Here is a 14,326-nt window from a genome sequence, read left to right as displayed (position 1 = left end):
GATATTAACGCCTTGTAACATATAGAATATATGCCATTTCGCTGATGCTTTTATCCAAAGCGACTTACATTGCAGTGAGTGTATACATTTTTCAGTATATATGGTCCCTGCAGGAATCAAACCCCCAACCTAAGCGTTGTTAGCACCATGTTCTACCAACTCAGCCAGAGAGGACCTACATGGTCCTTCATGGAACTCAAAAGGGTTCAACGTGGAACCCAAAAGCGTTCCTTAAAGGGGTCTCCCACAGGGACAGCTGAAAAACCCTTTTAAAGCCTATACAATAAGTGTAGCCAATTCAATTTCAGTAATTCCGTTTACCGATTTGATTTGGCCTTTTTGTTACGGATTTTGTCACAGAATGACCATCATAGTGCATACGTTTTTCAGCACATATGGTAGCACCTTCTAGTCAGTCCGACAGGGCTGTTAACCATAAACAGACCGGAGCTCTCTCTCTATTCAAGACGGCATTTGACAGCTTCCGGAGGCCAGCCTGGTTTACATTTATAATTCATCTGAACCGCTCTGTGGGGACTGCCTGGGGGGGGACATCATCTAATCTGGTGGCTAAACCACGTGTAACGTTTAACCGCTGTCAACTACCGGGTGATAAAGTAGGCCATTCTACCCCTCATTGGTTCTGAATGCCATTACTCTCTGCAACATAAACATTTGCGGAGACCAGAGGCAGCAGCGTGGAGACACAGGGCTGGTGGAGACGGTAAGACTACTGTATTCCCACTATCTAAACCCTAACGCACACTGTAATATACGCCATTTAGCTGACGCTTTTATCCAAAGCGACTTACATGGTGCTGGTGGAGACGGTAAGACTACTGTATTCCCGCGGTGCTCAGTGGCGTAGCACACTAAGGCGCATACCATATCATCGCAAGGTCCCTGGTTCGATTCCGGCCATCGACATATCCTGCATGTCATCCCTCCTCTCTTTCTCACCCACCCACCCATCCTTCCTGTCAATCTCTACTATCTCTATCCCAATAAAGCAGAAATGCCCTAAAATATATACATCTTTTTTTTTTTTTTAAAACTACTGTATTCCCACTATAATATATGCCATTTAGCTGACGCTTTTATCCAAAGCGACTTACATTGCAGTGAGTGCATACATTTCAGTATATATGGTCCCAGCAGGAATCAAACCCACGACCTAAGCGTTGTTAGCGCCATGCTCCACCAACTGAGCCACAGAGGACCACACTACAGAGCCGAACCTAGCTGAGCCGGGCTGAGCCAAACTGAGCCGTACTGGGCTGGCCTGGTTGCGCGCCCACCGTAGTTGCTGAAACCGTGCTGGCACAGACAACATGAATGGAGAACATCCGAACCAGCCCAGTACGGTCCGGGTCGGCCGTGCAGTGTCTGAAGCCCTTTAAGGCTGCACCAGAAAGATACCACCAACAAAAACATCACAGTCGCAAGGCAATTTCCTATGAAAGCAATTTCATATACAAATATATAAAAGATATATAAATAAAGATTTTACAGGGCCGAGACATTTGATTAGAGGGAGATAATTTGATAAACTGCCTGTGGATAAAACATCTCTGGAGCCACGGAAGCGACTGAGAGAGGACGGGGAAAGGCTTTAAATGAGCAGCGATTCCCTCTCCTCCCCCTAAAACTAATCCTTTTAGGGATCAGACAGAGCGGTGGGGAGAGAGGGAGGGAGGGAGAGAGAGAGAGAGAGAAAGAGAAAGACGGACGGACGGAAGGAAGGAAGAAAGGAAGATGAGTGAACCAACCTTTAGATTAGTCTCTCCATCCAGACTGGCTGACGTGATGTGACAGGTACCCTCGGCACGGTCTGATGACAACAACACCAGGTCCGCCGGGAACGTCTCGTCTTTGGCGACCCTGACGATGTCCCCCACCTGATCACACAATCAAACAGACGCTGCCATGTTACCACAGAGGCACAGCAGTAACTGCCCCCCCCCCCCCCCCGTCATAGACCCCATTCCCCCTCAGCCAAAAGTCAGGGGAGGACAGTGGAGGCAAACATGGGAGGGCGGGGCTCGTTGTAATGCAGGTAACGGAATGAGGAATGGTGTCAAACACAATGATGCATTACGATGAGCCCGTCTTCCGATTTCATTGTAATGCAAGGAATGGAATGGGGAATGAGGAATTCCAATTTCATTGTAATGCATGGAATAAGGAATGAGGAATTCCGCTCATTGCAATGAGTCCGTCCTATACCATTCCTCATTCCATTCCATGCATTACAATTAAATCGTCCTCCGATTTCTGCCTCCTCCGATTGCTACCTCCACCAGCCTCCACTGGTCTGCACCAAACCTTGGTGTGTGTGTGTGTGTGTGTGTGTGTGTGTGTACTAGGCTAGGATTTGCCACTAGTGTGTGTGTGTGTGTGGGGGGGGGGGGGGGGGGGGGGGGGTAGCTAGCTACAGTAACTGCAGGATGTTCTGCTGGGTGACTCACCCTGATGTTCTGGGAGCAGGTCTGCACAGCAGAGAGCTGTGTTCTAGGCTGGGGTTAGCAACTATGGCAGGCAAGCAAGGTAGGGTGTGAGGGCGTTTTCTAACAGTAACTGCAGGCTGTTGTGTGACTCACCCTGATGTTCTTGGAGCGCGTCTGCACCAGGCTACCGCTGCGCACCACAAAGACAGGGGCCCCGTTCACCTCGTTGTCTGCCTTGTGTCTCAGCCAATCCTCATAGCCCTACAGGAAAGGGGGGGAGGGGCATCAGACGACATTTTAACCAATGACATGCTCTGTCAGGCAAGTTGAGATAGACATTGCATTGTAGCATTCTGTTCTATTCGCTAAACATTCTATTGTGTGTTCAACTTCCTTTTCTGTGGTAAGCAAGTCGGTTTAGATTAGATTAGACAAAGAACTAGATTTGAATGAAAACAGGAAGTCAAGGAACCACGTTGATTGACCATATAAGGCCTGGCCCTCACCTGTTTGATGGCGGTTACTGTGATGACAAAGAAGAGAGGAAGTCCGCTTGTCACAGGGGAAGTGGGCGTGTCTATCATCAGCTGAAAACACGAGGAGATGGCATCAGAGGAAACCTTGGCAATACAGAGGTGTGTGGTGTCGCTTACCTAACCGACACCACAGACATCCGCTATTAAGATGACACAATCTGTATGACTAAAAACACATCGTACAGACACAGATTAAGGCTAGTCCTGTACTAAAATAACATTTAATCTCCAATTGTATATTCTAGCCTATGACTACACTTCACTTGTGTTCCTAGGAACAGCCCTCAGTGTTTTAGTGTGAGTCATCTGGAAGCTGGAAAGCCTAGCTGTGGATCTGTACGTGCTGCTTCAGAAACGTCTGAGGCCAACACTGTCACCACGACAGTCACAGAAGCTGACTTGAGAGGCAAATCTGTAGCCAGGCTTGGAGCAGACATAGCAAACGCTTCAGTATGCCTGAACCAACAACAACAACAACAACAACAGCATTGTGTAGCTTCTGCAGAGTTTAGTTGTACACCCTGTGCTCATACACTTCCCCTGGTCCTCCAACATCATGTGATCGGCCGAGAGGCACTGGAAGCCATGATTTAATAATGACAGTGGTGCCGTTAAATCTCGTATTATGATATTCCTGCGCCGCAGTAGATTTGGGTATTACGTTCCCTTGACAACATTCTGTAGTTTAGGGAACAGCGCAGGGCTGAGACCGCCACAGTATATCACGAAAAATAAATACTTGAAGCACTGTTTTCTTTTTTTTCTTTTTTCTTTTTTTTTTTTTTAAATATATGTTTTTAGGGCATTTCTGCTTTATTGGGACAGAGACAGCAGAGATTGACAGGAAGGATGGGTGGGTGAGAGAGAGGAGGGATGACATGCAGGATGTCGATGGCCGGAATCGAACCAGGGACCTTGTGATGAGATGGTATGCGCCTTAGTGTGTTACGCCACTGAACGCCCCAAGCACTGTTTTCTTGTCACAATTTTTCGGGTCTGTTGTGTAACCGCTGTATAAAAAAGCTCAACCCCCTCCTCCCCCCCCCCCCCCCCCCCCCCCCCCCCGAGGCCGCGATTCATCGTCAATATCGTCACTTCATTGGGGGGGGGTTTACCAGCACAGCTTGCCTGTGGCGCCTAACAACTCCCTCTACCCGTGACAATATCGATGGTAAATCATGGCCTCTCAGGCATCATTGCTTAAACAGCACCGTGTGGTACTACAGATGATTTGTACACCTCCCATGGCCCCTTCAACATCCACATCCCCTCATCGGACAAGTCCCTCTAAGATCACCCTGATGCAGAGTGAAGGTTGGATGAGACAGGCTGCTCTAGGCGGTGTCCCGTACTGAAGGCTAAACTACTGGAGCAGACAGCTAGAGCACAGCCAGTCCTGTACATCCCCATGGCTCACTGGGGAAACACTGAGTCACATAGAGCTAGTCTGTCCAAGCTAGCAAGGTTAGCAACAGTTGGGGAGAGGGGGTTTCCCCCTACCACTGTGTAGGGCAAGGCCCCAATCACCCAGAATTGTTGTGCCCCACCTAAAACTAACACAGGAGATTGGGTGTACTAGAGATATGCCACTCTCTTGATTTACGATTGGTTTCGCGAGAGATGAAGCAATCATAGATTAGCGTTACCGACAGCTGTCGTTGCTAGGTTCGCGTTGCTAGGACCGCGTCTTTCTTACACATTTTCCCTAGCAACACCTAGACTATAGCAACACCTGTGTAAGACTATAGAGGGAGGCTACGAAGGCCAAATAAAAATGAATTTTTAAGCATTTTTTACTTTTATCAAATGGCCAAACAAAATGTTTCTACACACTTTAGTGACGTTAAAAACCGAAACTCCTCATTGAAAATAAGAGGTGTCTGTACGGTGTTGAAGAGGCTTTGCTAACACTACTCCACTGTGGAAAATGGAGAAAATCATTCAGGCAGTTACTTACGATGACTGATGTGTGGTTGATTCACTTACTTAGACAAATGTAATTATTGTAAGTCGCTTTGGATAAAAGCATCTGCTAAATTACTTAAATTATGTAAATAAATGTGGATGGCCTTAACTTAACCTCCACCACCTAATCCTAACCCCAAGATCATAGGTGAGAATTTACAAGTTGGTCATGAACGCACCATGAGGGAGGAGGAGGGGCCTTACCTGGACCAGGAAAATTATGAGGAAGTAGAAGTTGGCTATCCTCCTGAACTGTTCAAACAGATTCTTGGGCACAAAGTTCCACACCGTGTACTAGAGAGGGGATCACAGAAGGAGAACAGGAGCATGAGAGTACTATGCAGGTTAGGTTTTACATCAAATCTCATTGCTTGAACATTATCCATGAATAATGCAGTGGAGCATCCAGCCTAAATTTAGCCATAGTTAATTTCTATTCAGGATAACTTGCTTGACAAAAGGGCTTCAAGGAGTTCAGCCAAAGCATAAGGCCCTGTGCCAGGGTCCTCCCCAGGATTTTTGAACACGGTGCAGCTGGATTGCATTATCAAAACCGATTCGCATTTATTCATGTCAAAATGTGCCAAAAATACGCCAAAACCCTGGATTAACTGAGGAACGTAATAGCGACTTTACTTTAGCTTTTTAGCAACAATGTCATTGGCGGGAAAACAAGAAACAATCATCTGATCTCCAGGGGCTTACCTTGGAGGAGATGATTCGGTTGTCTGCAAACCGCTGGGGGGTGTAATGGCCATTTTGGGGGAAGCGGTTGGCTATGTAGACCGTTCTGGTGTCGCTCTGGTGGGGGGGGTCGAAGCCCTGGGGGAGAGAGGGTGAGGGAGGGAGGGGGAGAGAGAGAGCAACAGGTCAAACTTCAACCGCACAACAAATATTCCCCAGCTCAATCCCAAATCGACCCCCCCTGCCCTATGGGTCGGGCCCCTATACACTTATGACCACGTGAGGAGATTGGTTCACGGCAGTTCCATGATAACAGAATTATGTGGGGACTTGACTTTTCACATTCAAATGTATGCCAAACAAAAACCCTGTACAGCAAAGTTTAACGAACCATATAAGTCTTTTCACAAGAGATGGAGAACTCGCTGTGAAAAGGGTTGTCCATAGATCCCAAAATGGTATATATATATATAATATAATAATATAAAATTTAGCTGACGCTTTTATCTAAAGCGACTTACATTGCAGTGAGTGCATACATTTTTCAGTATATATGGTCCCTGCGGGATTCAAACCCACAACCTAAGCGTTGTTAGCGCCATGCTCCACCAACTGAGCCCGAGAGGACCTACATGGTCCTTCATGGAACTCAAAATGGTTCTACATGGAACCCAAAAGAGTTCCTTAAAGTTACAGAAGCAAAACCATTTCCTCAAAACGACATATAAGTGTTGACATTAGTTGATCGGGGCCTATACTTGAACACTGATGAGGTTTGATGATTGATTTGATGTTTTTTGAAACACCTTTAAATACGATTGATTTGATGTTTTTTTAAAACACCTTTAAATACATTTTCTGGTAGATATTTTCTTATTCACTTTTCCATAAGTTTGACCAGAGGTCACAGCCTCCGCTTATCCCTGTTCTTACGATGGAAGACGGTTGAGAAATGCACTTAGGATTTAACTTCCCAAAAACATATCTCTCATTTGACACCCAATTTCACATGCTCTGATGAATTTCACATGTCGGTCCTCATGGGTCCTTTTACACAGAACTGACCGTATGATCATATAAATTTCACATTTCTGTTCCTCTTACACAGAACTGCCTCAAAGCGTAAACAACAGTGAAGACTCCACCGGCTGCAACAGCCATCAAGTGTACAAAAGTGCTTACTAAGGGATCGTGGCTAGCTCAGTATTGATTCGGGATTCAGGGATTGACAACTTTATCTAGATATCAGAACAAAAGAAACAGAGGGTGTGAGTGTGTGTGTGTGTGTGTGTGAGTGTGAGTGTGAGTGTGTGTGTGTGTGTGTGTGTGTGTGTGTGTGAGTGTGTGTGTGAGTGTGACTGTGACTGTGTGTGTGTGTGTGGTGTGAGTGTGAGTGTGAGTGTGACTGTGTGTGTGTGTGAGTGTGTGTGTGTGTGTGTGTGTGTGTGTGTGTGTGTGTGTGAGTGTGTGAGTGTGTGTGTCATTCTCAGGAGTATTGGAGCTGACTCGGGCTCTTGGGAGTGAGTGTGAGTGCGAGTGTGTGTGTGAGTGTGAGTGTGAGTGTGAGTGTGAGTGTGTGTGTGTGTGTGTGAGTGTGAGTGAGTGTGAGTGTGAGTGTGAGTGTGAGTGTGAGTGTGAGTGTGAGTGTGACTGTGACTGTGACTGTGTGTGTGTGTGAGTGTGGCGTCATTCTCAGGAGCACTGGAGCTGACTCAGGCTCTTGGGAGTGAGTGTGTGTGTGTGTGTGTGTGTGTGTGTGTGTGTGTGTATGTGTGTGTGTTTGTGTGTGTGTGTGTGTGTGTGTGAGTGTGAGTAGGCCACGTCACTGTACTCGGCTCCCAGCAACATATGCATTCAATTACTGCCACGGCACGCTGCCCTCCTCTTCCTTAATGGGCTTCTGTTTGCACAACACATACTCTCTAACTCTCACACACGAGTGTCAGTGTGACTCACACACACACACACACACACACACACACACACACAGGGACCATATATACTGAAAAAAGTATGCACTCACTGCAATGTAAGTCGCTTTGGATAAAAGCGTCAGCTAAATGGCATATATTATATTATATTACACAGACACACACACAGACACATATTCTCTGCACCCAGTCAACAACCCCTGTCTACCAATCCCATGATAAGGGTGTGCTGCTAAGCCCCAAGCACATTCAAAAGTACTGTATTTGTCCTCTTTGAATGCTAAACCATCCAACCTCATCACTGCTGGCTAGCTTGGGGCATGGGAGGGGGTGGGCTGGGGCTGGAGCTCAGGCTGGGCCTGGTACAGAGATTATAGTCAGCCTAGCACTGGTTACACTATCACCAGAGGTGTACTGACATAGTTTCTGGAACTGGTCTAGTACTGGGGGCTGGGGCTGGGGCTGGGGCTGGGGTGTAGGGTTGGGGGCTGGGGTGTAGGGTTGGGGGCTAGGGTGTAGGGCTGGGATATTGTGACTTGGGCTAGGGTTGGGCTTCCACAGAGATTCCAGTTAGCTTAGCCCTGGTTACACTATCACCAGGGGTGTGTTGACAGTTTCCTGAAATTCTTGTGAAACCAGTATTTCATAGAGACAACGGTAACTACGGCCGTCTAGGTTCCAGGATGAATGACTCCACCCACAGATATCTACGCCTCCGTTAGACTCTGGAGCAGTTTGGATGATTGTTGTTTAGATTGGCCAAATTCATGGTTGACGAGCTACAACAAGGTGGACGGCTTTGTTCATCTGGTCTGACCCTCTCACAGGCCTAGAAACTACAAAGTGTATTTTTCTGGCATTGACTAGGCCTACATTTCCCACAACACCCAAGGGAGGAAACACAATTGGCCCAGCTTCATTGAGTGGGTAACAAAAATCACAACAACCAAAACACAGTAAGCTAATTAAATACTTGACTTTAATGGTGGAGTGGCCAGAGGCACTTTCTCTCTCACCGCGGAGGTAAAAGAACTACTGGGAAAACCGTTTCGCAAACCACAGTTTGTTTAACAGAACAGCTAAGACACTGCTCACCTTGCCCGTTTAAGGACTGTACGGTGTTATTATTGATGACACCGACATGATGACTGCCTCAACCTGGTGGGGGTCAGGGGAGGCCGGTGGAGGTAGAAATCAGAGCACGGGCTCATTGTAACAATAGAATGGAATGTGGAATGGTATCCAATGTGTTTGATGCATGGAATGGAATGAGGAACGGTATCAAACACGTTGGATTCCATTCCACATTCCGTTCATTACAATGAGCATAGCCTCCGATTTCTACTTGCACCAGCCTCCCCTGACCTGAACCCTTAGGCGGTTTCACTTCTGTTGACCCAAAACAAAAAAAAAACATCACACAAACACACACCCAGGCAGTCAGTTATTTCAGTTCCGAGTACCTCTGAAACAAATCATTTGAAATAGGTGCTTATTCTCTCTGTAATACCGCCCATGACTCATCATAACTGCTCTAGCTGCCGGCCTTCATGATGACAGAGAACTTGTCATGAAGAGCCAGTCTCTGATTAAAACAGTAATTCCTTCCTTCCTTCCTTCCCTCCTTCCTTTCCTTCTCTAGCTGGAGCTAGATCAGTTGGTACCAGGTGGTACCAGGTGGTACCAGGTGGCACCAGGTCAGTGTAGGGATGGAGGAGTTAATGAAGAGAGTGGGGATAGGAGGAGTGGTCCTCTGTGGCTCCAACAACCCTTAGGTGGTGGGTTTGACCACATATGCTGACATGTATGCAGTCACTGCAATGTAAGTCGCTTTGGATAAAAGCGTCAGCTAAATGGTGTGTATATATTATATTATTATTGAATATTATATTATTATATAGGAGTTATACACCGGGATGCGGCATGCACAATCTGTGTAGCAGTCATTTAAGCTGCTACACCAGAAACTTCAGTTGAGTCCTGTCAAGTCTGAATATATCTTCGAGTTGGGGTCTGTCCAGTTCATCTACTAGTTTTTCAAACAGGTACTGTGTAGGAAAAAAATGTTTCTTTCTTCTTTGTCCTACTCAAAGATTGATCACTGACTTTTCAGAAAAATGAACATTGACACCACTATTGTATGCATTTATCCACCTACTACTATCAATGTCTCCAATACATTACCATACTATTATTCTGAGTGAACATGTTTTTTTAAGCGTCCAAAAAGCACTGAAACCTATCATTTCGGGCACTTTGTATCCAGTTTACGTGCGAATATCGGAGAAAAGTAGACTCAGATCGTAATTTTACATTTGCTGCTAGTGCGCGTCTACACTTCGCGCTAGTGTAGCAGGTGATGTTGCAGGTGATGTTGCAGGTGATGTTGCAGGTGATGTTGACTATAATAGGTTTCTATCGACTCCGTCTCACACTCGTCTCCGACATGGATGTAGCGGGGCTGTTTGTGGCTGGGTGGTACCACATCAGCGGGGAGATGGACGTAATGAACCTGAAGTGAGTGTTATGCAGGTAAAAGTGTCTCATGCAGCTGCCAAACACCCTCCCCTCTGTCTGCTTCTACCTTCCACTCTCTCTCCCTCCCTCTGCCTGCTTCTACCTTCCACTCTCTCTCTCTCCCTCCCTCTGCCTGCTTCTACCTTCCACTCTCTCTCTCTCCCTCCCTCTGTCTGCTTCTACCTTCCACTCTCTCTCCCTCCCTCTGTCTGCTTCTACCTTCCACTCTCTCTCCCTCCCTCTGCCTGCTTCTACCTTCCACTCTCTCTCTCTCCCTCCCTCTGCCTGCTTCTACCTTCCACTCTCTCTCTCTCCCTCCCTCTGTCTGCTTCTACCTTCCACTCTCTCTCCCTCCCTCTGTCTGCTTCTACCTTCCACTCTCTCTCCCTCCCTCTGCCTGCTTCTACCTTCCACTCTCTCTCCCTCTCTCTCCCTCTGTCTGCTTCTACCTTCCACTCTCTCTCCCTCCCTCTGCCTGCTTCTACCTTCCACTCTCTCCCTCCCTCTGTCTGCTTCTACCTTCCACTCTCTCTCCCTCCCTCTGCCTGCTTCTACCTTCCACTCTCTCTCTCTCCCTCCCTCTGTCTGCTTCTACCTTCCACTCTCTCTCCCTCCCTCTGCCTGCTTCTACCTTCCTCTTTCTCTCTCCCTTGTTTTTCTATGCTCTTCCTCCCTAGCCATCCCTCCCTCCCTCCCTCCCTCTCTCTACTCTCTTCTTTTTCTCAATTCTCTCCTGCTTCTTTTTCTCCTCTCTCTCCCCCTCCCTCCCTCTCGGAAGACACCAACTCCTCTCCTAATCCCGTCAATCACCTCTCCTGTCACATGACCCCATTAACAAGACAATGACCTAATGTCTTATTACAGTGAATCACAGAGGAGGAGACAGGGGAGAGGCAGGCTAGTCTGTGTGGAAGACTCACCGACTAACGCAGGCTAACATTTGTCCATTCACCTTCAGAGAGTTACAACAATGACATCATCTCTCCGACAGGCAGAAGTGAAGGAGAAGCCCAGGCCAATTGCCAGCCTGATCTGACTGTTGTTATCTAGTGACCTTTCACGTGAGATCAGATCAGGTTATGTTTCAGCTTACTGTACAGTGACTGCGCCTGTGTGTGCACTGCGTTTATAAACTTCTCAAATTCTCTCTGCAAGTATTCATGAGGAACTGGAGGCTAAGCAGCTGGCAGGGTTCCATCCACTGCAGGTAACAGATGGATACACACCTAAAAACCTGACCAAAAACCTTAACAACTATTTTTACACAAGCAAAAAGGCGACTTAGTTACTGAATAACCATCAAAGTCTACGAGGCCTTGGTTTGAAGTGAACTGTTGTTTTTAGTTTTTCATTTAATCACATGGCTTAGTGGGTTAACCAACAATAACTCAAAGCAACTTTCTGACAACCCTTTCCCCCCTCATAAGAACACACAATGCTTTAGAATTCTCATGATGACAATTACAGTAAAGACAGCCTGGAAAGATGCCTTTGCTTACACATTCAAATCAAAACTTCCTCTGATCAGAGCAACCTCTCTGAATCAACTAAAGTAAAATCTTTCACGTCAACATGTTGTACCTAAAATATTCAACAACTTATAAAACATTATTATTATTTTTTTTTAAAAAGAACAGTCTCCAAAATCATTATTCAGTAAACATCCAGTTCATGCATTTCTCTGCTCATTCACAATGAAACCATTCCCTGGGAGAACAGTGTGATTACTGAGGAGGGTTGAGAGTGACAGTTGGTGCAACTCTGTTTTTACCGTCTCTGCAGCAGAGCAGAGCAGAGACAGGATTTTCCTACATAGCTAGTCACACAGGAGAAAAGACATGACTTTGCATGGCTCAACCCAGCCAAGCACTGGCAGGACCAGCAGTCTACAGAAACAACAGCGCTAGACAATTAGCAAAATACTGCAGAAGAGCCCGAGACAAGATAGCAATCAGTTTCTGTGCCGCTCTTCTGCATAATACGGGTGATACTGTACATAGCTACCATACACTTTGCACACATATGTATCAAAACAACGTAATGACAACAAAAGTGACAACAACTACTGCATATGTAGCTACTCGTTACACAGTCTGGCACCTCAACACGGAGAGAGCGGAAAGTTGAGTGCACTAGGTAGCATCCCTCGTTAAACTTGGATCAAGTCTGGCTTTCCAAAACAGTCAATGGATTTCATGGCAGCCAGTATAGCTTTAAGTTCACCGTAATGCTACTTAACTGCACGGCTAGCTAAAACGAAGCTCGAGCGGCTAGATTGGTGGCAGGTACTGAGAGACACAGCTAGCTGGGCCTTTTTGGCTTCCTGCTGTACTCACTCTGTAGTAGTCTGTGGACGACTACGAGTTAGTGTCACGGCTAATGTTATTAGCTAGCAAGCTAACACACATACGCAGCTGTCACCGTCACTGGACTGCCGCTCAACTTATAAAAACAACGGAGCCGAATAACCTGGCGTTAGCTATGAACTTCCATTGTTTCAAAAATAACTAACTTAGTAGCTAGTGGGTAGCTAGAGGGAAACTATTCTAGTTAAAATACTAGCCAAAGCTAGCTAGTAGTAGTTACCAGCTGTTGCCGTATCCACCGTAGCATCCTTGCAAAATATCCTCCGCTCGTCCGTCCACGTAGCCAGCTACCTGGCTAGCTTAGCTAGCTACTCCTATAAAACCTTCCCAAACCATAAATATTTCCTTTTACATGCAGGTCTTCTTGTGTGCGTTACACAACACATCCAGGCTGTTTGATCGTGTGATCAGAGACGATCTCTCGCATTACTTTGGAACTATTATTCCCCGCGTATATATGAGTGACATGAACCAGCCACGAAGTCTGTCGGTGTCGCGTCTACCGCCGCTTCCTCCCGGTACATCCCCTCTGCTGCAAACGATCGGTTGACAGCTCTGCCGCTTTGTGGCTCGATTCAGTAGCCAATATTAACCGCTCTCAACACACACCCCCAAACATTCCGGAAGTAACAATTGACATTTGATTGATAAACTAGAAGGATCAAATCACTAGTAGCCTAAGTGTCAAATATGTTAAAAAAAAATATCGACAATGACTATCGTCAGGGAGGGATATACGCGGTTTTTGCTATCAGCAAACCTGGTCAAGGAATGATTGAGGCCATCGTAAATGCTGTCAACACCTGTGGCATTTCAGTTGGATCCTAACTTTTCCATCATAAAACATTTATGAATTTCATAATGAATTTGGCAGTTGTGTGTGCGTTTTGTCAGAGGCAATTACTGGTAGTCCTCACCAATTTGATTTCACAACAAATTGATGAATTAAAACATGATGACCACCAAGAAGAAACTATTATAAACACCACCCACAGATGTAACACAACACATGATAACTCTTGAAAAGAAAATATGATTGTGTTCTGAAAAGTACCAACAGAATATGGTCTGATGCATACTTAACGTATCATATACCAATCTATAACATGAACCGAGCAAGCCGCATATATATCGGTACAATAAAGCCCCCTTTCTCTCATAAAATTGAACCTTTCTGTCACTGGGTATACAGAATGGTAGTTCAGGTTGTTATCCTCTTTGAATATGTATAAAGTACTATCTATCCATGGTCTTACATCTGTTTTCTAATGGGCTAGATGGGAGAGGTGATTTGTTTAGTTGGTTCTTCCTGCTGCCTGTTTGGTAGGCATCTCACGTAAGATGAAGTCAGCTTTGTGGTTCCCTCCCTGGAGAGCAACAGGAGTAATTGACGACATAGCTGTTTTCCCTGCCAGAGGTGCAGAGGTGCAGAGGAGGAGGAGAGGAGGAGAGAGAAGGAGAAAGGAGGAGCAAAGCAGAGAGAATGAGAGGAGAGAGGAGGAGAGAAGGAGAGATGAGTATAGAGAGGAGAGAGGAGAAAGAGAGGGAAAGGAGAGAGTAGGAGAGGAGCAGAGTTGAGGAGAGAGAAGAAGAAAGGAGGAGAGAGGACATGATGCAGGCTTTCACTGTAGAAGCTGGAGATGCTCTCATCCAGTCCAGTGTGCTCGCTGGGCATTAAGAACCTCTCAAAAACTCCTCATTTGCTAAAGATGCTAGTGGATTTGTACGTATTGTATACGACATTTACTATGTGATGATTTCTGATCTCTGATGAGGTCTGTCTGTGAAAATAAATACACACTACACACACTCCACTCCACTCATTGTGTGCTTGCCTGCAACACAACAGCAGGGGGTATTTACCAAAAAAACAACATAGA

General features: G+C 46.1%; 1 protein-coding gene across 1 annotated transcript in view; it reads right to left on the bottom strand.

Moving 5' to 3' along the window:
- Positions 1–12,879, bottom strand: part of atp11b (ATPase phospholipid transporting 11B) — a 52,369-nt gene extending 39,490 nt beyond the window's left edge. The window contains exons 1-6 of the mRNA XM_083694764.1: positions 12,667–12,879; positions 5,654–5,770; positions 5,153–5,242; positions 2,954–3,034; positions 2,601–2,708; positions 1,770–1,898 (exon numbers count right to left, since the gene is read on the bottom strand). Coding sequence (XP_083550890.1) covers positions 1,770–1,898; positions 2,601–2,708; positions 2,954–3,034; positions 5,153–5,242; positions 5,654–5,770; positions 12,667–12,693 — 552 coding nt within the window. The 5' untranslated portion in view covers positions 12,694–12,879. The remainder of the gene's footprint in view (positions 1–1,769; positions 1,899–2,600; positions 2,709–2,953; positions 3,035–5,152; positions 5,243–5,653; positions 5,771–12,666) is intronic.
- Between the last annotated feature and the right edge of the window lie 1,447 nt (positions 12,880–14,326).

This window comes from Argentina silus, assembly GCF_951799395.1.
Source record: "Argentina silus genome assembly, chromosome: X".
In the NCBI taxonomy this organism is placed as follows: Eukaryota; Metazoa; Chordata; class Actinopteri; order Argentiniformes; family Argentinidae; genus Argentina; species Argentina silus.
This window is presented reverse-complemented; position numbering and strand designations above follow the sequence as displayed.